The sequence below is a fragment of the Pteropus medius genome, unplaced genomic scaffold, assembly GCF_902729225.1.
Source record: "Pteropus medius unplaced genomic scaffold, Ma_sr-lr_union100, whole genome shotgun sequence".
Lineage (NCBI taxonomy): Eukaryota > Metazoa > Chordata > Mammalia > Chiroptera > Pteropodidae > Pteropus > Pteropus medius.
In genome coordinates this window covers 7,553,472-7,580,150 of record NW_024340701.1, presented here as the reverse complement: position 1 = coordinate 7,580,150, position 26,679 = coordinate 7,553,472, and the positions used below count along the sequence as shown (strand labels likewise).

Below are 26,679 nucleotides of genomic sequence, written 5' to 3'. Positions count from 1 at the left end.
AGGCCAAGGCAGGGAAGGGGCTGGAGGACGTGCACACTCTCCAACTTGTATAAAGCAGGGCGGGAGCCAGGGTCCATGCAGAAACCCTGCCTTCGTCCTTGAGCCCTGTTGACATTTTGGGCAGGATGATTGAGGCAAGACGGACGTCCCATCATTATAGGACGTTTAGCAGTATCCCTGGCCTCTATCCACTAGATTGTGATTTCCCATCTCCCAGTTGTGACAACCAGACATTTTTCTAGACGTTGCCAAACATGCTGGGAGGAGGTAGTAAAGTCTCCCCCAAGTTGAGAACCACTGCTTTACCCTTGTATATCCCATGGAGAGGGTGAGCTCACCGTCCTGAGTGCTTCCCCAGGCCTCAGTAGTCAGCACCCCCAGAGCAGCTCTCCCTTCCCTTCCTTCCCCAAATCCTTCCCGCTCCGTGGAGGCAGGCCAGAGGCTCTTCAGGGCTGTTCTTTATCCTTGAGCCTGGTGGGTAAGGAGTTGAGGTGAGCAAGGTCTAAGACTCCAGGCCCCTGGAATGGTGACCTGGCCCCAGGTGCCTGTTTGTCACCTCCTTTCCTTTGTTTGTGCTAGACAATGAGATAACCTGGAGCTTTCACAGGGTTGGTCCAAGCATTCTCTCTGTGAATATAGACATCAGCGGTTAACAGAACACTTCCTAAAACATGGTCTCCCACGATTTCGTACTGACCCTGCCAGTTAGGGGGTCACTAACCCATTCGACAGATGACGGAATAGGGGTGCTGGGAGGTTGAGGGTACTTGCTCAGCTGGAAGGTGACAGAGCTGGGCCTCACACTAATCTCATAGGGCCCACGTGAGAGGGTGCATGTGGCCTAAGAGGACCCCAGCCCCCACATGCAGAGGAAACAGGTCTTCAGAGAGTCCACCTCTGGGCTGCCGGCCTGCCTGTGTCTCTGCTCTTCATGTAAATGTTTAGAGAACTCTGCTGGTGAGGGGCTAGGAGACCTGAGTGGCCATCCAGCCCAGCCTGTCTAGTATACACATATATAGATGAGCAAACAGAGGCCCAAGAAGGTCACTGACACCCCTCCAGGGTAAGCTGGAGGCCATGAAACAACAGAGGCCAGAGCTGGAGGCCCTCTGGTCCAAACTCTTTCTTTTATAGATAGGAAAAACAGGACCCCCAAAAGATGGAGGGTTGGCAGAAAATAGTGGGGAAGTCATACTTCGGGTCTAGGCCAGTCCCTGGGCAGAATTTTCCCTCCCACCCCCATATCACACGCATCCTCTCCCAGTTTAATCCTGGTGATGACCCACAAGGTAAGGGCCATTATCCCCATTCTGCTAATAAAGAAACTGAGATTTGGAGAGACAAGTCATTAACTGTCACCCAGTTGTTAAGTGACAGAGCTGGGATGCAAACGTGGGTCTGTCTGACTCCAAGTCCGGTGCCCTTGCTGGAAAAGCAAGTATTTGGCCACCCTGGAAAAATGGAGCTGAGCAGAGGGGATGAGGGTAGGAAAGAATAGTTTGGTCCCCAGCCTGAACTCACCCCCTCTCCCCGCCCCTCCCTCCTCAGGCTTCACTGTCACAGGCTGTGTTGGGGACATGAAGTGAGGAGGCATATGCTAACACATCCCCTGCCTTCGCTACCTTCTCACACACCAGCTCTCGGGACCCAGACACTGAGGGGGCGTGCAGCTTGCGTCCCAGCACCCTTGTTATGTCTCCAGAAGCCACAGCGCAGCACCAATAGCTCTAGGTCTCTCTGCACCTCCTCCTCCCAGGCCTGGACAACATCCCTCCAGGCCTCTCGGGGTCACCCACCCCAACTTACCCCCTTCCTCCCTCCCTCCTGACTACATTTCCTGGACCCAGCCCCAAAGCAACAGGCCTCTGGCCCCTACTTGGTGTGTGAACAGAGCTCTGAGGGCTAGGTCAGATCAGGCCCAGAATGAGCCCGCAGGGTTATCTCAGGCCTTCATCACCCCAAAGGTCTAGGAGGTGCAGCCTGGGAGGTGCAGCCCCCGGTTCATGCCCATCCCCACATAAACATCCCAGGCAGCTCCGAGTGGCTAGGTTGCTTTCCCAGCATCCAAGGCTCTGAGGCCCAGCAGGTCAGCCTCATGCAGGCTGGGTCATGTTTTCTAGAGGTGACCCTGTCATGTCCCCAGCTCCCCTCTGGCACTAGAGAACATAGGATTCTCTCCATGAGCAAGAAAATGGTGGAACGGACTGGAGAGAACTAGCTTGGGTCCTAACCCTGGCCCTCCACCTGGTCCCAGAAGTCCAAGGAATGAATGCCAGCTAGCCTCTCTGGGCCTCAGTTTCCTCAAACACCTACCTCACAAGAGAGAGGTGGGAATCAACTGAGATGACAGACGTATAGGCACGACAAACAGTCTGCAAAACGAATATAAATCCCTTCTTTTCTGTCCCCTGGCGGAATGCTGACTAAATCCTGCCATATCCCACGCACTCAGTGTAGGGTTCAAGCCCTGACTGCCACGGACTCCATGAATAAGCCATTGTCCTACTCTGCCTCATTTTCTCCAACAGCAAGATGGGGGTGATAATCTCTCCTTTGCCCACTTCACTGGACCATTCCACTGCAGACGAGAGCAGGCACCCTAGCAGATTGTCATGGGCACACTCTTACCCACTTTGAGATCTTGGGCAAAGCATCAGCCTCAATTTCTTCTTTTGCAAAGTGGGGATGCCTCTCACGGTCTGAAAGATCATGGATGGCAGGTGCTCAGCACAGTGCCTGCACATAGGGGACGCTCCGTACATGAGCGCCGTTCACAAGCACGGACCTAGAGGGCCCTGGGCGCCGGGCACCGCAGTGCTCTGTCCTTGCAGCATGACTGTGAGTGTCCTCGTTCATTAGCAAGGCTTTGGAGCCTGGGACTTGGCTGCTGCTCGGGAGAGCCACAGGGTTTCCCAAGGGCCCACGGGAGGGCTGGGCTGCAGGAATGTTCTACACACGTCAGGCCCTGGAAAAACAAACACAGAGATGGGCCTTGCGCCCTCTTTCCAGGCGAGTGCGTCTGCACACAAGGACCTCTGTTTGTTTGCTTTTTGACAAAAGCGTGTGGATTTGTATCAGTGTCCCCAAGGGACAGGGCCTGGGGCAGTGCAGGGCAGAGCCCAAGACAGAGAGAGAGAGAGTGTGTGTTGGGATGGAGGTCAGGCCCATGAGAGAGGGGCGGGATGTGTGTGCGTGCGTGCGTGCGTGCGTGTGTGTGTGTGTGTGTTTGTGCGTGTGTCCATGCGCGCATGCGTGCACGCATGCGCATGTGCGCCTGTGTTTATGCATATGCTGGGGTCGGGGGTCAGGCCTGTGGGAGACGGGCCCTGTGTGTCTGCATGTGCATGTATGTCTCTGTCTCTGTGTGGCTGGGTGCGGGGCAGGCCCGTACCTTCCTTTCAGTGAGGCCAGCCTCTCACTGCTCTGTCTCTTTCTTTTCGCTCTCCTTCGTTTCTTTAACCTGGCAACTCTCCGTGGCAGCACCAAGGTACAGTTATCTCTTTCTGCTTCCCTCTTCCCAGAAGGTCCCTGGGTCCGAGGTTGACCAAACTCACCTCGGTCTGCAGGACAGTTACCTTGAGGTTGGGGAGTGGGGGGGGTAGTTCCATGTGGGTGTGTCTGGCAGGGACACAGCAATCCCTGGTTCTTAATCCAAGAGGTATCACCTCCTCCAAACGTTCTCCTATCCCTTACAGTCACTGGAGGCCAGAGGGCCCGAGGGCCCGAGGGCCCAGAGAAATCAGAACCACTAGACGTGTTCAAAAAAGGAAGCCTCAGGGATGTCAAGCCCCAGTAGCAGCTGTAGTCCCCAAGCAGGGTGTTGTGGAAACTTCTGCGGGAGAGCTCAGCATCCAGTTATAGCCACAGAGCCCCTGCCCTGGGGGCCAGCCCCTGGGACCTGAGAGGAATCAAGGGACCCTCCCCCAAGGAAGACTAGCTACCCGCTAGAGAAGGACACCGGACAACTCAGCAGCACAGGTCAGACAGTGCTGCCGATGGGAATCCCAGGAGGTAGAGGTGGGAAGAAGAGGTGAAGAGGGCTTAGAGAGGAGGTGACCAGGGCTAGAGGCAGGGGCAGGGGGAGGAGTGAATACTTAAGCAAGGCCCGAGTCACAAGGGCCTTTGGTGGCCAGAGATGGGCTGTATCCAAGGGCATCAGGGAGTACTGGAGGGTTTAGAAGGTAAGAGCGTGTACAGCTCTGTGAGGGAGGCTCTCTGGCTATGAGTGTGGGGGGAGATTGGAGGCAGAGAGAGCGGGTGGGGCCTGGGCAGGAACTGAGGGAGGCAGAGGGCAAGGGGGCCCCAAGGGGAAGAGACACAAAGGGTACAGCTCCCTATCCTCCCCAGACTTCTGTCTGAGACCCAGTTCCCTTCTGGCCTCCCATGATTGTCGAGGCAAGGACCAGAGAGCAGTCTGGGGACTCTGGTGTCCCTGCCAGGTGTGGCCAGCCACTCCCAGCCTGGGCTCCTGCTGTACTCCAGCCAGACCCCATGTTCATGCCCCTCTTGCCCTATGCTGTCCCTCTCTGTTCCCTTCTCCTTCTCTTTCTCATTTCCAAGGCAGCCACTCATTTCACTCCTTGTCCACTCACTGCTTCTCTGCATCTCTGGGCTACAAAGGGTATACTTTTCTCAGAGCCAGTATCAGAGCTAGAAGAATCCTCAGTTGGCCCCATTTTGCAGAGGAGAAGAGTGGGATTTAAAGAGGGGAGGCGATTTTCCTGAGGTCCCCGTGTAAGGGTGAAATGAAGATACAAGCCCCCTCCTTTGATACCAGGCCAGGCACCTTCCCCTTCCCTGCACCCGTGAGTCGACTGGCTGAGTCAGACCCCTCCTGGCCGGGAACATGGAGGGAGGGACAGGGCACGAGCCTGCAGCCTGCCCCTCGTGCAGTCATCCTCCCCACTGCAGGTCACAAGCAGGACCTTGGGCCTGGCAGGTGGCCCCTCACTCGCCCTACCTCTGCCCTTCTCATGTTGCAGAAGCCATATGCCTGTCAGATCCCCGGCTGCTCCAAGCGCTACACAGACCCCAGCTCCCTCCGCAAGCACGTGAAGGCCCATTCGGCCAAAGAGCAGCAGGTGCGTAAGAAGGTAAGACGCCCCGCTTCTGGACCCACGTCTGCAAACACCCCCTGGCCTCCCAGTTGCCCATCCAGCATCAAGCCAGGTACCCACACTCCTTAGGTGCATTCACCCTTTCACATGCTTGAAGATGCCACTGTCCACCGTCCACCATCTGCCTCCCACGGGTCCCCTGAATGTACTCCCCCACACCTGCCAGCTGGACACATCATCTACCTCCTCTCCCATTCACCTGCCCACTCACCGTGGCTTGTTTAGTAAATGTTTGATGTCAATGAAGATGCGAAAATAGAAAAGCATGGTCCCCACCTCCAACTGGAACCTGACAGGTGAGAGACAGACATAAAGAGCCAATTTAGTATAATATAATAAAGACTGCAACAGAGATATGCAAAGAATAGTCAAAGGCACAGAGAAGGGGGCCTTAGCCCATCAGGGTGGGGACAGGAAGGTCATGGAAGAAATGACACCAGCAGCAGTAGGGCCGAGCGGCGTGCGCTCTGGAGCCAGCCTGACAGGCTCCCCTGGGGCTTTGGCACGTTTCTTACTGCCCTCGTTCTTCATGCTTCTAAGCTGTCCAGTGGAGGCAATCAAGGTCTTGCTTTAAAGGGTTGCCATGAGGATTAAATGAGTAAAATATATGTTAAGGGTTTGGAACAGTATTCGGCGAAAGTAAAAGCTCAAAACAAGAGGTGGTGCGTTTTGTCAGTAAGTCTTGGAGAAGGAGGAAGCATTGGGCAGATGAAGACAGTAAGAAGAGTATACCCCCGAGAGTGACTGAAGCTTGAAACACTGTGTGCGAGGCCCAGTGGGCGGCCTGCCTGCCTTGAGGCTGAGCGGCGAGGCAAGGAGGGGGAGGGGTGGGACATGACAGGGCCCAAAGCCCTGCAGAGGACCTCGGGCTGTCCCAAGGACAATGGGTGCCGTCGAGGGGTCTTAAGTAGAGAAGGGACGTGTCACCTTGAAAGATGGCTCTGGAGGCATCTTCGAGAATGGGTTGGGGAGGTTGGAGGGAAATCTGGGGCAGGGAGGCCATTGCTGGGGAGCAGGAGAGATGATGGTGGCTGACCTGGGGCAGAGCAGAAGGGGAAGAGAAGGAGCTGGCTTGGCAGGGCAGGGGCAGAGGAGCACCAGTGTCAGACTCTGGGGGACAGGGTAGATGGTGGTCCCCTTCATCAGGACAGATGATCTAAGAAAGCAGCAGGTTCTGTTTGGGACAAGATGTGAGCTGCCTAGGGACCCAGCACAGTAGGAGGGTCAGGGACTACAATTTGGGGCAGAGCCTACCCTGCTGGGTTTAACCCACATCTCCAGAGGACCACTGGGGGCAAGGGTATTTGAGTGCCTGGGAAGGTATGGAAATGAAGAAAAATTCCAAGCCCATTGGTATGACAGTGGAGGACTGTGGGAAAAGCCCATCAATTTGCTTGGTGAGATTTATGAAACACCTCTTTTCCAAGCACTGTTCTAAGCTGTGGATACAGCCATGAAAAAAGCAGAGAAAGGCCTAGAGGCTAGAGAAAGCAGACCGCCTCAGTCCTTGGGATTGGGGGTTTACAGAGATGGGGTGCTGGAGCGAGCAAGCTTCAGTGGGGACAACGATGGGGAGGGGACAACACGGCTTAAAACTTTGGTCTTTATCCTGTGGCAGTGGGAGCCACTGGAAGCAGTGAAGCAGGGAAAGGACGGAGTTCAAGCATGAGCCACGAACTTGCCAGTGAAAACACCGCATCCACATTCACCCTGAGAAGGGAAGGCCGAGCCTAGTGCTTCACAGACTGTATCTCATGTAGTCCTCACTATCACCCTAGGAAGTGGACACTGTCTTTTCCCATTTTAGAGATGTGGAAACTGAGGCTCAGAGAGTTCACAAATCTGCCCAGAGTTGTGCCCTACGGGAGTGACAAAGCCAGGATCTTATCTCAGACCCATCTGTCTCCAGGGCCTGAGTTCTCTCGACCACTCTCAGGCTGAGGGGCCTGAGCAGGACGGGGAACGGCCCAGGCTCCATGCCAGGGAGGCTTCTATCCCCAGCAGACTGGTGCCCGAGGACCAGAATCTTGCCCTGCTTTTCCCAGGCCCCATGCTTGGCTCACAATGAGCCCCAGGGACCTGGGGCCGCAGATCTGCAAACTTCCCAACAATAAGCATCCATTAAGAGCCATCGGGGATGATGTATCTTTCTGGGTAAAGCGACCCTTGTATTATGACAGCTCCTTGGCAGCCCTGCTGCATTTCAGAGAGAATTAGAAATGCTTTTCTTCCTTAATTCTCCTCTCCTGCTGCTCCTAATCCGATCGACATTGTGGTCTGTAAGGCATGCCTTGGCCCTCTTTTGCCAGAAACTTAATTTACATGGAAAACAGCTGCTGGGTCAGGGAGCTAAGAGCCCACTGGGAGACTGGGCATGCCTTCCCCAAGCCTAGGTGCTGGCCCTTCTGGCCTGGGAGGGTGGAAAAACCCTTGGGGCTGACTCTTGGCTGCTGTGTGACGTGAGACAGGGCTCTTGCCTTCTCTGGGTTAGTTTTGTCCCAGGCAAAATGGACAAGTCTATCTTCAGGTGCTCTAGTAGTCAGGCTTTGGGATTTCCCTGGGAGAAGGGGCCCCTCTCATCAGGGCATATGTCCCCTCATCACTTGGTGTCCCTAGGGCCCCAACCAGTCCCTCCCTGTCCCTATCTGGCCCCATCTGGAGAGGCGAAGGTGGTCTGAGGTGTCCATATATTGCTCCAGTGTGCCCCCTGTCATGTGACCATGTGTGACTCGGCCAGTTAGAGTCAGCCAGCCCTCACACAACACATTCAACAAGTGTGTTTATACCCATCATCTCGTTACTTCTCACAGCAGCCTGGGGTGAGGGGTGATTATTGTTGCTACATGCAGGGAAGGGAGAAACAGAGAGGTTGAGTTATTAGTCCAGTGTCACATAGGGAGTAAGAGGAGATGGAGTGGGATTTGAACCCAGGCCTTTCGTTCCTAGCCCTGGACTATTTCCCCCATATCTGATGCCAGGAAAGAAAAAATATAGTGAGGACAGGTAGTAGAAGGAGGGAAAGACACTGCATACCTACTGTATTTTACTCCCACTGCATGAGCTTCCCTCTGCAGCAGCCACGAGAACATGCCTCACAGACCTCTAGCCCCAGCTGCTGCACTGTGACACCCATCTCAGCATTTGTGCTGAGGCTATGTCTCCTGCAGGCTGCTCCCAGCCAGGAACTAAGTGTGGCAGGCCCTGCAGGGATGCCGAGGCAAGGCCCCATCCCAGGAGACACAGGACGCCCCTAACTTACAGCAGACTTTGGCTCCCTGAGGACCCCTTGGTTTCCTAGACTTTCAGAGCACAACCTCCTCTTTCTTTCCCTCCTTCTCTTAGGTCAGACTTCTGACTTGGTCTGATGGCTCTCCCAGACTGCTTAGCTCTTTCACACAGGCACTTTCTCTATTAAAATCCTTGCATGTTCAATCTCGCCTTAGCATTTGCTTTTCAGAGCTGAACTAACACAACCTCCCCTGTGTACACAATCAGCTCCATTTTACAGATGAGGGAACTGAAGCACAGCAGGGTGAACGGTCTTGCCCTAGGGCCACTGTCCTTTCCTGCCTCGTCCCCTAAAGTGAGGGCTGCCAGTGGGTGGACAGGTGTCTTTTGCTAACACACTCTCTCCTTGTGCTTGCTTCTCAGCTGCACACGGGCCCTGATACTGAGACCGACGTCTTGACCGAGTGTCTGGCCCTGCAGCAGCTCCATGCGTCCACACAGCTGGCTGCCAGCGAAGGGAAGGGTGGCCGCACCCTAGGCCAGGAGCTGCTTCCAGGTATGCATGCAGGGTGGCAGGGCTAGGACACAGCCTAGAGGGCCCTTCCACTGCCACCCAGCCCTGAAGGAAGACAACTCTGTGGGCCACCAGGGGTTACATAGGCACCACTCGCTGAGGGACGCCCACTCCTCTGGGCTTCATTGCCTCTGCAGCTTATCTTTACTAGGCATACATTCCTTCACCCTCTTCTGTGGTTCCCCCTGCCCATGGGGAGAAGCCCCGGCTCCTCTCAGCCTGGTCTCCGAGGCCTCACGGGGACTACGTACCTCCTGGTGACCTCCGGGTCCATACTTGGCACTTTGGACGCAGTTCCCTGATTACCTTATACTCCTTCTTGCCTCCAAGCCACTGTATACACTTTGCCAGCCTCCTCTCTGTCCTCTTCACCGAGGTAGCTCCTTCGCGTCCTCCAGCACCTGCCTGAATGTTCAGGCCTGGGCCTCAGCTTAGAGTCCCATGTGCTCCCCACCGTGACCCCTTGCCTCAGAGGAGAAAATCCAAGCTCTGAGAAGGTGGGCAGCTTGGCCATCATCACTTCCAGCTCATCACTAAACTCTGTGGCCCAGAGATGGGTCCCTACAGACCTATCCAGCTGGACACCCAGAGCCTCTGGTCAAGCTGAGGCAGCCTGTCTGTCCCTCCCCATAGCCGTGAGCCACAAAGGCAGGAGTTCCTGGCCTTGTGGCTTAGGAATCTAGCCCAGATCAGGGCAGTGTGACCTGTAGATTCCAGATGACAAAATTGTGCTCTACCCTCCCCTCCCCCTGAAGAAACCACAGTATCAGAGCAGAAAGCTCTTCCCACCCTCTGGGATTTCTTGAATTACTCTAACCATTTTAAATATTTTTTATTTTCCAATTTTTTATTTTTTCCTCTCAGCATTAAAGTAGCAGCAGATTTCAAACTATGTTAAAGCACTTACCAAAACAGCCTTGAGAAGAGAAGTTGTTTGCCCTTCTTCCAGATCGCCCTTCACAAGGGCGTGTGCTCAGACAGGCCACAAAGGCAAGGACATCCCAGGAAGATGGGTCCACGGTGGAGGGACCACACCCTTCTCCCTCCACCCAGGGGCTGCTTCTTACAGGGTCAGAGTTGCTAAAATAGCAAGGCCAGAAGGGAACACAGGGATGACCTAGACCAGGGACGAAGGTTTGCATCTCAAGTGCCAGATCCGTACTGCTTGGAGTTCTGTGTTGAGAAAGATTCCGAGGCTCAGTAGGCAAGAGGGCTATGACTGATTAGCAAAGGCCGCCCTGGGGCGGGGGTCCTGCAGTCCCATCATTTTTACCCTGGGAGGTCTCAGGAGAAGGACTGACCCAAGGTCATCAGGAGAAGTCAGCAGCAGATTGAAGCTTTTTCTTCCAGATACCAGCCCAGGACTTGTCCCAAACAGAGGGGCAAGAACCAGCAATAACCACCTTGGGCCAGTCACTTTACAAACATCATCTCATTCAGCCCACAGTGAGTCCATGCTACAGATGAGAAACAAAATTACTGAGGCAGCACCGCTGATGAGGCAGCACTGGGGTAATAACAGGCCCGCCCAGGCCTGCTCTGACGGTGAGTGAGCGGTGTCTTCTCTGCCTTGAGCTTCAGTCCGCCACCCATCAAGACCTGCTGTGACAACAAATGTGATCATTTATATAAACCCAATGTGACTGATGATTTTATCATTATTATTGTTGTTGCTCATGGTGAATGAGAAGAGTAAGTACCCATCCATCTTATAATGGTGCAACAGCCAACCTCCATTGAGCAGGTGCAGGAGCCATTCTAAGGACTGTACATGTAAATGTTAACGCACATAATCCTCATAAAATACATGCATGTATGCTTTTTCTTTTCCCTGTCCTCGAGCAGCTTCCAGCACAGCGGGGAGAGAAGGACCAGCCAGGCAAACCTAGGAGTCCTGAACCCCCTGAGCTTCGGCCATCAGGTTCTGCTGCAGGCCTCTGGGCAGATGCCTGAAGCTCAGTTAGGAACAGATGTTAGGGCCGGAGGTTAAGCACTCACAGCTGATGATTGATGATGCCAATTTACAGCCTGAAGTGGTTTGGGGAGAGGCCGGCAGACGCGGTGGTGTCCCTACTCCCTCTGTCCCTCACGATGTGGTGATTCCCTCATTGTATCCATTGTCTCTTCACGTGTTCAACATGCCTACTTTGCACACTCAGACGCCCATCATCTGTTTGTCCTCGGGGTGGTACAGGCAGGGACCAGGACCCGGGCAGGGCAAAGGCAGGGGAAAGCAGGGGAACGGATTTGAGTGGTGTTAGGACATAAGAGTCCCGAACAGAGGGGTGAGGGTGAGGGAGGAGCTGGTGAGAGTGACATCGAATTTTCATTGTCTAACTATAGGAAGCTCCCGGGAGCTTGTCTGTCATCAGGAAGGACCAGCTCTCTTCATAGGAAACCCTCAGGAGCTTCTCTGGCAGGCCTCCTTTAGAAGGCCCACGGCACCATGATGGGCAGTGAGGATGTGAGAGGCATGAGGTCAGCATGGCTGAGGGAGACAGAGCAGGATTTATTAGGATTCTAGGCCTTCTGAGCTGTCAGGCCCCCAGATTGGTTCAAGCTGGTAGGTGAGGCGGTGCTAGCGAGAGTAGTAAGTGGAGCAAGCTGTGAGCAGCACTGAGCCAGTTCCTTCCACAGAAATCCCGCCCCCCCACCCCCCACCCCGGTGCCTTCCTGACCAAGCTGGGGAGGAACCTGTGGTACAGGGAGGCAGTGGGCAGATGTATGGGAGCTGCTGCCATGGGAGCAAAGGTCCCTGAGACAGCGAAGGATAAGAACTGAGGCTGAGAGGCAGAGGGTCCTCAGGAACCCATTCAGAGCCCTAGGGTCTCAGCCATCCTGCAGTGAAGCCTGAACCGGAAGACCCTAGCCAGACATCTAGGCCACAGCCTGATTTGGAACCCCAGGCTATTTCCTGGACCTGGCTTTAAGTGATTTTCTCTTGGTATCACTTAGGAGCCTAATTAGCTGCCCACTGTGTGACTTTTGACAAATCATTGATGTTCTTAAGACTTAGCTTCTTCATCTTAAAATGGGGTCGTATTATCTCCCCTGTGAACAGTTGTCGAGATGGTTAAACTAGTGTGGAAAAAGAGTTTGACACACAGTATATTCTTAATCAACAGTAACTGTTGTTAATAACACACATTTATTGTAAGAGTAGACTTTCACCTAGTCGTGGGGATGTAAAGTACAGCATAGGGAATATAGTCAATAATATTGTAATAACTACGTATGGTGCCAGGTAGGTACTAAACTAATTGAGGGGATCACTTCGTAAATTATATAAATGTCTAACCACGATGCTGTACACCTGAAACTAATATAAAATAATATTACATGTCAACTCTTATTGAAAAATAAAAATTTTTTTAAAGAGTAGAATTTCACCTAATATAATCCATTCATAGGATATCTGCTGCTCTAACTCCAGGCCAAGGGTTGCAAACTGTTTATTCTCCGAGGCACAGTATTTCACTTTTTTTTTTAACAGCTCAAATGTAAAGGCCTTAAGGAGCACAGTCTCTCCACTTTGCCACAGTCCTCACTACTCCCTATTATTGACTCTTGCAGTTTTACTTATTTTGCTCCCTGCCATGTCACCTAAGACATTGAGCTTGCAATCCCTGCCATAGCTCTGCTCAGTTCCTTGTAGTAGCTCCTTGAATTGCAGACCTGGGCCAAAGGGGCCAGCTTGAGATGGGCTAGCCCTGGAACCCCAACCACCTGAGGAAATAAAAGTCCCTTTTTTACCTCGTCTATGAAAAAAAAGTGTGATGTGTTCTCAGATGGCCCTCATGAGGTGGTAAAGAGCACTGGGTCTGGATCTATTATGACCAGAATGATAATTCAGAATGTAACAGCTGGTCCAGCATGAGCTAAGAAAATCAAAGTGGACACTGCATCAGTGCAGCTCTGGGCACATCCCCCAGGTCCACAGAGTCCTCTCAGGGCACCAGCTTGATGAATCGATTTCTGGGAAAATGATATCAATTTCTATTAAAATTCAAATAAACATGGCAGGAGTAAAGAAGATAAAATAGGAAATTTCTGAAATTTGCAATTCTTGCTGTGTCCATCTCAGACTCCAGTCTTAGAGTAGTTTATTTTCCCCTCTAGTTGGGGTCCCTTGGTGAAGGCCTTTGGGGACCACTGTCCTCAGTAATTATACTCAGACCCCTTATTTGGCCCCTGGAGCAACATCTGACTCTGACCTAGTGTCCCCATTTGGTTCATTAGCCTGCTTACCTTCTTAACAAAAATAAGACCCTTGGGAGTAAAAGGTGATAAAAGGTAGTATCAACCTGCAGGTGCCTTCTAGAACTAGAGTCTGCTTCTCTCAAGCTTCTCTCCATTCCAGGATCCCTGCCTGGAATACACAGAGTAAACAACTCCTTCTTTCCCAGAACTTCCCCAGAGACTTGAGGCAGCCTGCTCCATACAACTTCCCTGCCTCGATACACATGCATGTACACACACACACACACACACACACACACACACACACACACACACACACCAGAGCCAGACACTCCCCCAGCCTCTGACAGCCCCTTGTCATACCTCTGCCATCAGGGTAGGCCCCAGCCCTGCTCATAACCCTTCAGCCAAGGCATGAAAAGAGCAGAGTAGAATCATCGTCTCCTTTGTCTGGGCCCCTAACCTTCTATTTACACAACCTTGCTGGTTCTCCTTCTTATTTTTCTCTCTCCCATAAGCAGACGCATAGCTCCTGGGTCGTCTGCAGCCATCTCTAGGGAGTGGCCGAAGCCCAGCGATATTTGTTTGCTTCCCTACAGGTGTATATCCTGGCTCCATCACCCCCCATAACGGGCTCGCGTCAGGCATCCTGCCCCCCACGCATGATGTCCCATCCAGGCACCACCCACTGGACGCCACCACCAGTTCCCACCATCTCTCCCCTCTGCCCACGGCTGAGAACACCAGGGATGGGTATGTACAGTAAGCTAGCCCTCCTTCAAGGCAGCAAGCAGGCACCTGCATGAGAGGCAGGTGAGGGCAGGCATCCCGCACACTAAATGGTTATTACTGATAATGAAATTAGCCATTGTTTAGGCAGCACTTCCTGTGTATTGTATCTGTACCAAATTCTTTCTGTGCACGATTTCACTGGTACCTCATAGGTAGATGATATTGGCACCCAGACTTCTTAATGCCTCAGCTTGTGCACCTTCTCCTCCTCTGTCGGGGTGGCCCTAGGAGGATGCTGTGTCCCCACCTGACCCCTGCATTCTGGGCTGCCACACCCAGGCCTCCTTGGGAGCCTCACTCTAGCTTCTCTGTGGCTCACACCGTGCATTTGGTGAGCAGACTGCCCACTCCAGAGATTCTGACCTGTCCCTCCTCACCATTTCTAGCTACTGCAGCTGTGACCATTGCCAGGCCTGCCGGAGCTGTCCAGGAGCCCTTCCTGCAGGATCACTGGAGGAAGGGGTAGTCTCTTCCTACATTCAATGTGGTTCCCATCGTGGCCACTTAATTGGCTGGAAATGGTGAATGTGCTAATTGCTGGCCTCTAATGCTGCCGAAATCTGTTTTCCTCGCCCTACTGCCTGCCCCTTTTGCTTATCGCCATAAGAACTGATCAAACTTGTTCGCCAAGGCTTTGCCCCAGTGCCTTCCTCCTCCCCTGCCCTTCCTCCCCAAGGCCACAGCTTTGCCCTGCCTGTGCATGGGGCTGACCTGGCTTCATCACCAAATTTCTTGCTCCTAACTGGGCTCTTCCTGCTATTCGCTCTCCTTTTATTCAGTATCCAGTTGTTAAGTGCCTGGTGTGTGCAGGCCCTGGGCCCCTGATGACCCCAACCCTGGAGAAGCTCCCTGTGAGGAGGGGAGATGGACACAGCTGCAGGGGCTGACTACGCAGGGCAAGTGCTCTGAGGGAAGGAAGCAGAAGGGACAGGAAGCCCAGAGGAGAACCCCGTGCAGTGAGGCAGGATTGCAGGGAAGGCTTCCTGGGCTTTTGCTAAGCCGAGCCTCCAAGGTTAAGTAGGAGCTGGCTGAGTGGAGAGGCTGGGAGAAGGGAGCAACACGTGTCGGCAAGCGTGCTGAGAACTTGGTGTGTTCTAGGAAACAGGAACCTTCGTGTGGGGTGACAAGCTCAGGAGAGAGGTTACAGGGCCAGATCACAAGGTCTGTGACAGGACTCCATCTGAAAAGTCTTAAGCAGTGATATGGGCAGGTTTAGGGGTGAGAACATGCACCCTGCAGCATGGGCCTAGATTGCTGGGGGCAGCCTCAAATGTGGGGTGAATCGCAGCCTGAGCCAGGGCTGGCATGTGGACAGGAGATACCCTCAGAAGGCATTAGTGACATAGAATTAGCAGGATTTAGGGAAACTCTGGCTGGTGGAGAGAGGACAGGCCATCAGGGGTGAGACTGTGTTGTGAGTGGGTAGAGAACCGTGAAGAGGCAGCCTGATGGGGTACAGAGGAAGACCCAGAAAACCAAGCCTTCCCCGAGCCTCGGTTCCTCTTCTGTAAGGTGTACATTAAAATACCCTCTTGGAGGCAGGTAGTAAGATCCCTGCACGTGCCTGATACTGTACGTGTCACCTGATATAGCTCCCTTGGGCACAGCGCCCCGCCCCCCACCCACCCATCCACCCACCAGCCAGCCCAAACCGAAGAAAAATAAACCAGAGGCCTCGCCCCGCTCGGGCCTGTGTACTCTACTCCGCCTCATTCATCACCTGCCTGCTGCCTGCATAAGTGCCCATCAAGAATTTCTGCAATGAGAGGTAGAGTGATGACAAGACTGAGATGGACCCCCCAGCCCACCTGCCCAACCGCGCTGTCTCAGCTGCTGGGCGCCCAGGCTCCTCTGGGCTGCCAGAGAGAAGGGCCCTCACACCTGACACCAGGCCCAGGCCCAGCTTGAATGGGTTTCTTTTTTCAGCCCCTGAGAAGGGGTTTGGTGGGGGAAAGTTCTCCCCTTCAGCCTCCCCCCTTCCTGCCAAAGTCAACAGGGAAGGCCACTCGCAGTTCCCCAGTGGTTTGCTGGGACGTTTAAATAGCTCGATAGAATTATCTGATTCACTCAAAAATATGCTAAGAGGGCCTGACTTCATGACCAAATTTATTTATTCTGGCTCAGGAAAGACGCCGAATAGGGTGGTGTTTTACCTCGGCCCCGTACGAGGTATGAAGCCCCCAGTCTGCCAGGCCAGTGAGGTTTTATATTAATTTTTATGGGTTCAAATTGAAGCAAAAATATTTGATTTAAGAATCATTTGCATGACTCAGAAGAGGAGCTCCAGATGATCTTTTTTCCTTTTAAAGTGTTCAGGTAGAGCAGCGTAACCTCAGCCTTCACGTCTGCTGCAGAGAGAGTCGTGTTCTGTTTAATTTCACTGGCTGTGAAGGTGGCAAATGTGAATTTATGGCAGGTTTGAGACAGGAAAAACAAACTTTGGAAATGCATGTTTTTTCCCCTTCAGATCTGGTTCTCCTTAATTCTGCAGTGCCGTTAATCTCCGGGGTTTGTGGCAGAGCAATTCAGAAACCCATTTGTTAGTACTTATCAGCTGTTTGCTGTGTGCCAGGCCCAGGGCTGAGCACCACGTGACTGAGAGGACCGACACCTGGCCCTCTCCAAAGGCGCTTACAGGGGAGAGGGCCGACAGGAAATCAGGGAAGAGCTGGAGTGTGGGTGCCAGGCTGGGGTGGGCAAAAGGCAGACGGGCACCACCCAGCAGGCCTGAAGGAAGATCCACCCTCCTGGCCACACTTTGGCGCAGCCTCAGCCAGGAGAACTGGTTATGAGGGCACACAGCTTGTGCACAGCCCTCCACGGTTTACAGAGCACAGTGAAAGAACCTGGTCCACCTGACAGCCCTAAAAGCATTAAAGATGATGGTAACGATGATTCATTCATGGAGGATTCAGTTCATTGACTTAAGGAGACTGATGCATGCATCCAGGGTGTTAGAGGCTTGAGCTAGGGACCAGGGACCCAGAGCAGAGCCCCTCCTTCTGCGGCCTTCAGCACACTCATTATGAATGGTGACAGTGCAGTGGAGGCAGTGACAGCAGGACACCCAAGTTGGAGGGAACAGACATGGAGCCACTGTCCTGTCCCAAAATCTCCTATCCCTGTTTCAAGATAGTCTTGCCTCCTTAAAGAGAGGCACCGATCCGTCTACGAACACCTCACATCTTGGAGGATGGGCCAGGGTAACATGCTTAGCCTGCAAAGGTCACCTGTAGCTGTGACATTGACATCTGCAGTATATTTTAATGTGGACAGTCCAGCAAATCCACAAATGCAAACAAGAAAATGGAGACCGAACTCTCGCTCTCTCCTTTCTGCAATGTGCATAAATGTTTTATAGGCCAAGAGCCTGCAGCCTGGTCGCAAGGGCCCCCAAGTCCAACTGACCCCAGGATCATTTTGGTTCCTGTGAACAGACCCCCAGGAAGGCAGGATGAGGAAGGAACGTGGTCGACAGGGAAGTGCATTCTGGTTAGATGGCACACCCGGGCTCGGCTGGGTCCAGGGTGATGGCACAGCTCAGCCGCTGCAGCTTTGTTTCAGAACATGAGCTTCCAGAGAGCACAGGCTCAGGCCTGCTTCCCCTCAGGCTCTGTATGATGGGAGGTGGTGAGTCTCCCATCACAAGATGTATGCAAGAGGAGGAGAGATGCCCGGGGATGGAGACAGAGGTCACTAAAAGTGTACTGTGCAAGAGAATGAAAGCCAGCTTGGACATCAGACCTACCTACCAGTTTTCTTTTCCTTCATCTTCATAGTAATGATGATTCACAGAGTAGCTAATATATCTGACACACTGGGTGCTTTGTCTACATTGCTTTTTATTTATTTTACCCTCCCCATAACTATATATGTCAGTGCTGTGTGGCTGGGACTAACTTAGGCAACCTTTCTGAACCTTGGTTTTCCTGTCTGGGAGAAGGACACAGGAACATCTCTCAGGGGGCCTGGGGTGAGGTGGAGGCTCAGCGAATGGCGACCGTTAATGCCGTGGGACGTTCTTCTGCTAAGGAACTGCCACGGCTTTCAGTGCGGCTGATCTTGGGTTTGTCCTCCAAGTGGCCAGACACGGAATTAGTGTCGGGGTCCAGCAGGGTGGCTGGTATTTAGCCCTGGGTGATAAGAGTTGCAGTGTGTCAGGAAGAGAACACAGCAACCCTACGAGGAAACCAAGGCTCAGAGACATTAAGCATCTTGCCTAAAATCACGTGGCCAGTGAGCAGATCCCGGAGTTTTAAATACAGTTCTGTGGACTCCAGAGGTCGTGCTTATAACAGTGTTTCTTGCTGACTGTCAGTCCTAAATACCAAATAGAAGGCTTTTTTTTTTTTTTTTTAGAGCCCAAAGGATTTTAAAATTTAATTCCAGTTTGAAAATAATCAGAAATAAAATCTTCCTCTTCTAACTTTACTGTTGCAAGTTAGAGCAGGTCAGCTAGTGAGCAAACCACTGCTGGAGGGGAGCAAGCATGGTAGCCATGCCTCTGGCCCCCGCAGCCCCCAGAGCCCATCTTGCTCATGGCTGTCTCTCTTCTCTTCAGGTTGGGATCCGGCCTCCTCTCACCCATGGTCAGCCCACTGAAGGGGCTTGGGCCACCACCGCTGCCACCATCCTCCCAGAGCCATTCTCCAGGGGGCCAGCCCTTCCCTACGCTCCCCAGCAAGCCACCCTATCCACCCTTCCAGAACCCTCCACCCCCACCTCTGCCCAGCCCGCAAGGTAAGCTCTGGCCAGGGGCCCTCTCCTATACACACACCAGCTCCTGCTAGGGTCCCCAAGAGGAATGGGACACCAACCAAGGGGAGGCAGATGGGGAACAGAATGACAGCGAGCACTGAGGGCCACACTGAGGAAGACAGAGTCAGGTGACCCAACTCACCTCGTCAGGAGCACTTTCTGGAGGAAATTTGTTCTGAGCAGTGAAAAAGAGTTTGTCTCATCGATAGGGCATCAAAGGGCTCTCCCTGCAGGGGGAACAGCAGGGGAAGCAGCGTTGGCAGAGGCAGGAAACAACCTGCTGCTTGGCAGAGCAGCCAGTGAATGGTTATCTAAGAGGGGGAGCGGGTAGAGGGCCAGCAGTCCCTTCCCTCAGGGCACTCACTCTCAACTGCCACAAATCGCTTGAGTCAGGCACAGCCTTATGAAGCCGCCTCCTCAGACCCCTCCCCGTGCAGGGCACAACTGGGAGGAGGGGCCCAGGACCTTTGTCCCCTTCCAACCTGGGGGCTTCCTTCTCTCGGTCACACCCACCATGCCTGGACAGGACAGAATGGGGGGGTGTGAACAGCACAGTGGGGACGGTCTCCTCCCTGCCCTGGGCCTTTCCCTGTGTAAATGCAGCCCCTGCGGCCTCCCTCGGCAGGGTACCAGGGCAGTTTCCACTCCATCCAGAATTGCTTCCCCTATGGCGATTGCTACCGGACAGCCGAGCCAGCAGCCAGCGGGGACGGCCTGGCCGGGGAGGCCCACGGCTTCAACCCCCTGCGGCCCAATGGCTATCACAGCCTCACTGCACCTTTACCTGCCACAGGTAAGCCTCTTCTATATGCTTCCCTTCCCTGAGCACCTACGAAGGCCCAACCCTGTGCTGGGTGCTTTATGCACGTTGTCCCACAGCCTTGGGACAGCCCTACGAGGCAGAGTCATCTCCACTTTATGGAAGGGGAATGAAAGTCTCAGACAGGTCCCAGGATCCTATGGAACGGGGATTCGCACCCTGCCTGACTCCAAAGTCAGTGTTTCTTCCACACTCACATGGCTTATACATCTCTGGACTCTGGCAGGTTTCTGAAGAACAGAGGAGTCAGACCGGAGCTCACAGTCTAGTTGATGTTTCCCTCGAATACTTACTGAGCACCTACTATGTGCAGGCATGGTTGTAGACACTGGGGATCTAGCAGGGAATGAGACAAACACTGACTTCCATTTAACAGATGAGGAAGCTGGGGCCCAGAGGGGCCACACTGCTAGGAAGGGACAGAGCCTAGAGGTCACACTTGTTCCTTGTGCTGTGTCTATGTCCCCTACAGGGCCCTGGGCCTTCCCCAGGTAATGCTCTGGCTGGGGTGGAGAAGCTCAGTGAGAGAGGAGGGCTGTGCATGGTAGAGTCAAGCTAGGATCAGCAGGGCCGGCCCTAGTCAGAGCAGGGCACAGGTGGGTGGGGCTGGACACTCCCTTGATTTCCCCAGGCCAAGCCCCAGGGCTTAGGTCCAGCTGGAAGCTACAAGGCCTGGGTAGGATGAGGGCCCCAAACAAAGGGGAGCCTGAGACCCTGTCCCAGAGGCCCCTTGGGCAGCTCTGAGTGTAGAGGGATAAAGATGTAGGGACAAGCATCGAGGCCACACGTCTCGATGCGCACACACAAAGCTGTGGGCCCATGTTTCCTGTGCACACACATGCTCCCATGTCTGTGTATCTCTTCTTTCTTCACGTGTCTGTGGGACACATCTTTGTGTGCATGTGTGTGTGGGGCCAGCACAGGTGGGTTCCAAGCAGTGTGAGTCCCACAAGTGTAAGGAGTTCGCAGGGCACATGTGCTCATGTCTACACACACGTACTCACACTGCACTTGTGCTGATGTTCATGCCGTCTGTGTGCACACACCTGCGTTCCCTGTCCCATGACCCCAATGATGTGCACCCACGTGTGCTCCCCATTCCATGACCCTATCTTTGGGTACACAGATATGTACCCAGTCACAGGGTGAGCAGGGACAGGTGGGTGTGTTCTATGTTTGCACACACATGGATTGGTGTGTGATTAGGCACAGGCTGCTGTCCTTAGCACAGCTGTCTCTTACTGCCTGGTCCTCCACCCAGCCCCAGCCAGCCCAAGGTAGGATTTCTTGGTTTAGCAGCAAAGCCTAAAGTAAATAGTTCTCAGGGGATAAGAAGGAGCTTCCATGCCCCCACATGAGGAAGGCCTCCCTTCTCTCCTGCTGTCTTAATGGCAGCCCGGCATCCAGTGCCTACTCCAGGTCCCACTCTGCTGCCCACACCAAACTGAGAAAAGACACAAGGCTGACAAGGTGGGGTCTTGGGGCCTCAGGAACAGTTCAGCCTGATCCCACTGCATGATGAGAAGACTGAGGCCCACCTGTCTTAGGCTACAGAAGTTCATGACAACAGCTCAGGCACAGAGCCCTAAGGCCAGGAATGGACAAGGCAGCCTCTCCAGGCCCCTCCCGGGTTGAGGGCCTCTGTGCAGAGACTCCACTCAGAGACAGCACATCCAGTGGAAGAGCCAGGGGTCTCAGAACCAGATGGACCTGGGTTCGAAGCCCAGCTCCCCCACTTACCAGCAATATGACCTTGGGCAAGTATCTTGCCCTCTCCGAGCCTGGCTTCTAGCTGTGCAATGGGATAATGAATCCTGCCTCCTAGGATTGTTACGAAGCTTAAGTGAAATATGGCTTTACCAAGCTTGCCCTTAATAAGTGCCCAGTGAGTGCTGGCCCCCTTCTTTGGGTTTCTTATGTCTGGTGGGGTAGAGGAACCTGAAAGGGTAGGGTGGGCAGTGTCCTTCTGCCAGGAGGGAACCAGCCCCTGTGGGCAATAGCTGCGATAAGCTACCTCCATACCCCTTCTCTCACACATTCTGCCCCAGTCCAGCACTGGGTAAAAGACCCTCCAGGCCAGCACGTGCCTGTCTTCACAGCTGCCCTGGGCCCCTTGGAAGGGCAAGGCCTAGGGTGCCTCCTCCCAAGCCTCTCCCCACCAACCACCCACCTCCCCTACCTGGAAGGGCAGAGGGTTTAGAGCAGGCCCTGCTAAAGGGACGCAGTGAGGAGGGACCCTGGGCGAGAGGGTGGTATCTGGAAGCCAGAAAGAGATGACAAGGCATAGCCCCCGATTTCTCCAGCCCGGATTCTGTCCCCTCCGTCCACTACACCCATAGGCTACGAGGCCCTGGCTGAGGCCCCATGTCCCACAGCGCTGCCACCACAGCCATCTGAAGACATCGTGTCCAGTGGCCCCGAGGACTGCAGCTTCTTCCCCAACGGAGCCTTTGACCACTGCCTGAGTCACATCCCCTCCATTTACACGGACACCTGAAGGAAGGCCCTGCCCCTGCCTGTCCGCCCTCCACCACAGATGCTGCCTTGCCCACCCACCGCATCTTCCCAACCTCCTAGCACCCAGCCTGAGCAGCCAGACCAAAGCTCTCCACACACTCAGGGTGCCGGGTTTGCCGCGGCCGCCCAGCACTGGCCGAAAGCAGTCATCCAAGCCCGAGCCGAGCACTCGGAGGTACCTGTCAGGGTCCGTGACCTGTGATATTCCCTCGACTGTCGTCTTCCTTTTCTCTCCCCAGTGGTTTTAAAAATCACAGACCTCGTGTATATAAAATGTACAGAAATTGTTTTCCATTCCCCTGCGAGTTTTATATTTTTGGTTTTACAAGAAAAACATTAAAAACTGGAAATGAGACTTGGGGGCCTGGTTCTGCTTAGTGATTCAGCCTAGAGGCCGAAATCAGGAAAACGGTGGAGGAATGTGTAACAGAGCCAGTGTGAGGGGCTCAGAAGGCCACGTGGAGACTAGCTCGGGCCCTGGGTTCCTCCAGTGGGAATGGGTGCCTGAGTCACATGGCCTCTGTCATGTAGCCCTTGCCGCATGCACTGGGCCTCACAGATACCAGTACTAGTCCCAGAACCTCACCAAAAGGCAGTCTAAGGCCAGGACTGAAATTGGAACCCAGATCTATCTGACCCAGAACTTTGCTCTCTGCTCTGACTTCCCAGTGGGTGGAAGAACGTACTTCAGTTCTGTCCTGGCTTTGGGTAAACAGGGCAGGCTGTGGGAGGGCAGTCCAAGCCTTCCAGGGACAGAGCCCAAGTGGCCTCCAGAAGGCGTGGGGCAGAGGCAAGGCCCCTACAGGCCGGCCAGGGTGCAGAGCACGCCGTTTGTGCAGAGTCGCATCCCATAGCCAGGGAGGGAGAGGAGAGGAGGTCAGTACTGGGGGCACCAAGGCTCCCGCGGGGCTGCCACCCTCCTCTGCCTGTCTCCCTCCCCATTGTCCAGCACCAGGAACAGACTCACCATCCAGGCTTGCGCAGGTGCCCTGGACAGTTTTGTGCCTCACTACATCACCCTGAAGGTCACCTGGTAAAAAAAATTCTCAAGGAAAATTCCTGCCTTGTCACTGCTGAAGTAAAACAAAGCAAGGGAGACCAAATTCACTGCATCCTACTGTCTGTCGGGCCCTCCCGTGATCTGGAAAGAGCCGTGTGGAGGATCTTTCTATCCCCTCTTTGTGTCGCATGGCTGGGTTAGGTAGGCAAAGTGAGATGGAAAGATCTAGTCAACCCCCTTCTTTAGAAGGGGGTGAACTAAGGTTCAGAGAGGCCACTGAGCCATATGGTGACAGAACCCATGAACCGTACCTGGTCGCTCCCCATAATCTAGGGAGGCTGTGATCACACCTAACCATGTCGAGATAGCTCTGTGCCAGGCCTGCGTGTGCTCCATGTGACTCAGCTCTCCAACTCCTGTCCACCCCTCAGGTGCAGAGCTGACCTTTGGGGACTGTGACTGGGGCTTCCTTCCCTCTGGCTCCTGGCTGGCTCTGGCAATTATGAGCTTAGCATGGGATGGACGGGGAAAGGGAGGGTTCCCGGACAGGCTGTGTTTTCCACTGAAGGTCAAGGGGCCCTCTACACAGCCCACTCCCCAGAGCAGCTCCTGTCCACCCCTTCAGGCATGGGTTGGGGGCAAATCGCTCCTGCTTTCAGGGGAGGCAGGGCACTACACTGTCCCTGGTTGGCCTGGCTCCCTGCCTACACCATTGTATGTGGTCCCTTTATTGCATTCTTCTCAACTACCCCAGTCAAAGGGCCATCTGTTTCCTGCCAGATCCAGAGCCTGACAGTTACCCCATTTTACAGATGCAGAGACTGAAGGAAGGTGAAGTTAAGTAACTTGCCCACATGGCACAGCCAGCGGGTGGTAGAGCTGGGATTTGAACCCGCAGCCTTCAGCTCTGGAGCACATGCTCTCTCACCCACTGCACTGCCTACCCCTTACAGACTCAGGGCAACCTGGCTCCTACATTCTCTCCCAGCCCTACCCTCCCAGAGCAGGCCCTGTCCAAGCTCCCAGCGGGGAGGGACTGACCTAATGTCACCCAGAACATCAGTGTCTGGGATGAGGACCCAAGGCTTCTGACTCCCACCCAGGCCCCCGAGACCCCCTCCTGTTGTCCCGTCCCATCCCCCACTGGTTTTATGGAACTAATTAAGTCGTGGCAAAATTCCTTTAACAAGGATGCTCAGGAATCAATACTGCATGTCATTGTACGCACTTAATCCACTCCAGATAAGCAGAATTAAGCTGTACAATGAAGACATATTTCTATTAATAATGAAAGGGGCCAAGCCATGAGCAGAACACACAGAGAGCTGGCAGTTGGATCGCATTTAATTTCAGAGAGACAGAGAGAGGGGGAAAAGGAGACAAAGGCAGAGAAACAAAGAGACAAAGAAAGAGTAAAGATAGACAAGGGAGCTGGAGACAAAGGTTCCTAGAGCCCGGCACACAGTAGGGGTCAGGAAGCAGCAGCTTTCATCGTGACCCTGAGCTGTAAATGTGATTGCGCCCCTTCCCTGCCGGGGTCTCTCTGAGCCTCTGCTCCTCCTCTTGGCACATTTAGGACCCCCACCCCCACCCCTGCCCTGACGCCCTGATGCCCTCTGGGTCTCTCTCCTAGTCTAAGGTGAGCTCGGCAGTGGGCGAGGCCTCTGGGGTAGGACCAGCTGAGGGACCGGACCTGAGCTTCCTTCTCAGCCAGTGCTTTCTTGACTCCTTATTTAGAGGACAGCACAGCCCCTCCTGAGCTCCGACCATCACCAAGGACGGCAGCAGAAGTCCATGCCTTCACAGAGGGCATAGTGATTACTGCCCCTAATTGGCAGGAGATGTGACTGTCTATGTTCATACAAGGAAGGCTGGGGGTCAGGTGGGAGGGGTTGATATTTTTCACCTGGCAAGCTCCTGGGGGATGGCCAAGCCTTGAGGCCTGGCAGAGCATTTAAAGGAGTAGAGATGAGTCTGCCTAGGGGCCCCCAAGGGGGACCCAGGGTGCAAGGACAGTGCCCCGGCCTACCAGGTGACCATGCTGCCCTTCCAAGCCAGCCACTCCAGCCTTTGTCCAGTTCAGGCTGAGACTGGCCCAGCTCCCCACAGCCTCACCTCTGTCTCCACGGGGGCCCTCTGCCTTCTGTCTCCCTGTCCCTCTCTGCCTTCCTTCACTGCTCGCCCTGGCCCCCCTGCAGTTCTCTCTGGCTCGACCTTCCCTCTCTCTGTCTTACCATTTCTCTGCGGGTACCCATTTGTCCCTCCCTCTCCTCTCCCAAGTCTCTCCTTCCCACCTTCTCTTCAGCCCTCCCAGTTCATTCTCTTTGTCTCTCTCCTCCCTTTTCTCTTTCCTTTATCCTCTTTAAAGTGCAAGGTCTGATCCAAGATAAGAACGTCTTTCTTCTCTCTCCCCTTACTCTCCTTTCTTTGCTACCTCCTTCCTCAGCCTCCCTAATTCTTTGTGACCCAGACACAGACAGTGCCTTGCGCAAGGCAACATAGAGCATTGGTGGCTGAGGCAGGGGACATCCTATAAGAGAGCAGCTGGGAGAGGCCTTGAGGCAAAGCGACCCCTCCTCAACCTGAATTCTCCCTGCCATGGGTCTGGGGTGAGTGGGCATTAGGACCTCCGCCTCTGTCCCTGTGGCCTGGCCCAGGGTCCCCTTGATGCAGGGCCCAGGGATTCCCCATACCTGGCTCCGCCCTCCAGGGACTCCTGCTCCTTCCTAATTCTCTGTTCCTGCTGGCCCTTGAGTTCCCCCTGAGCCAGACCATCAGGGCTGAGAGGGCCCCCTGAGGCCACCAGCTTCACCCCTTCTCACTTCACAGATGAAGAAACCCATGGAGAATGGGGCGCCAAGCAAGGGAATCGTTGGGAGGGACACATCAGATTTATACTGAGGACACCCCCTCCCACGCACTGCTGTGGAGGGAACGGATTGGGGAGTCTCCCACTAGAATGTATACCCCGTGAGGGCAGGTCCTGGTCTGTCCTCACTGCCCACTGCCTAGCGCCTGGAACAGCGCCTGGCATGCAGCAGGTACTCAGTATCTGTGTGTTAAACCTCTCAGTGGAGCAGGAGAGACAGGAGCCTGTCTGCACAGAACCTCGTGCGCAGCAGGGCCACAGCGTATTTGTGAGCTGGTCGCCCTGTCCTGAGGAGACAGGCCCAACTTACAGAGCAGCTCAGTGACCGGCAGTGGAGAACCCAGACCTACCGGTCCCTAGCTACACTCTGTCCACCGCATCTTGTCGGTCCACCCAAAGAACTGTGCGTATGGCTTCTCTAGAATTTAGGTAACGTTGTTACGACACTCGGCAAACTTAAGTGTGATTACCCCATTTTACAGAGGAAAGAACTGAGGCTCAGAGAGGTTACTTGCCTCAGGCCACTAGGAGAGTCAGGGCAGAGCTGGAATTCCAGGGCAGTCTGTGGCACCAGTGCCAGCCGTCTGTCTCTGCTGATCTGCATTACATGACCAAGACTGGTCCTTAGGAGTTCTGGCACACGCCCTTCTCCCCCGCCGTCCAGAGGGGACCATTACACTTTTACAAGTCCCGATTTATATACTCGCCTGGGCCATCAGCCCTGCCAGGGATTTATAGGTTTCTAAGTGATTGTGTCTCTGGGGGGAAATACAAGTGGAAGGGAAGGAATTGCCAGCCCTGTCA

General features: G+C 54.1%; 1 protein-coding gene across 2 annotated transcripts in view; it reads left to right on the top strand.

The window, feature by feature from the left end:
- GLIS1 (GLIS family zinc finger 1) overlaps positions 1–22,675 on the top strand; it is a 213,711-nt gene extending 191,036 nt beyond the window's left edge. The window contains exons 6-12 of one of the 2 annotated variants that reach the window (XM_039886593.1): positions 4,983–5,093; positions 8,769–8,901; positions 10,360–10,464; positions 13,719–13,872; positions 18,473–18,651; positions 19,295–19,462; positions 21,829–22,675. In XM_039886593.1, coding sequence (XP_039742527.1) covers positions 4,983–5,093; positions 8,769–8,901; positions 10,360–10,464; positions 13,719–13,872; positions 18,473–18,651; positions 19,295–19,462; positions 21,829–21,986 — 1,008 coding nt within the window. In that variant the 3' untranslated portion in view covers positions 21,987–22,675. The remainder of the gene's footprint in view (positions 1–4,982; positions 5,094–8,768; positions 8,902–10,359; positions 10,465–13,718; positions 13,873–18,472; positions 18,652–19,294; positions 19,463–21,828) is intronic. The other variant, XM_039886600.1, reaches the window with a different exon arrangement.
- Positions 22,676–26,679: the final 4,004 nt, after the last annotated feature.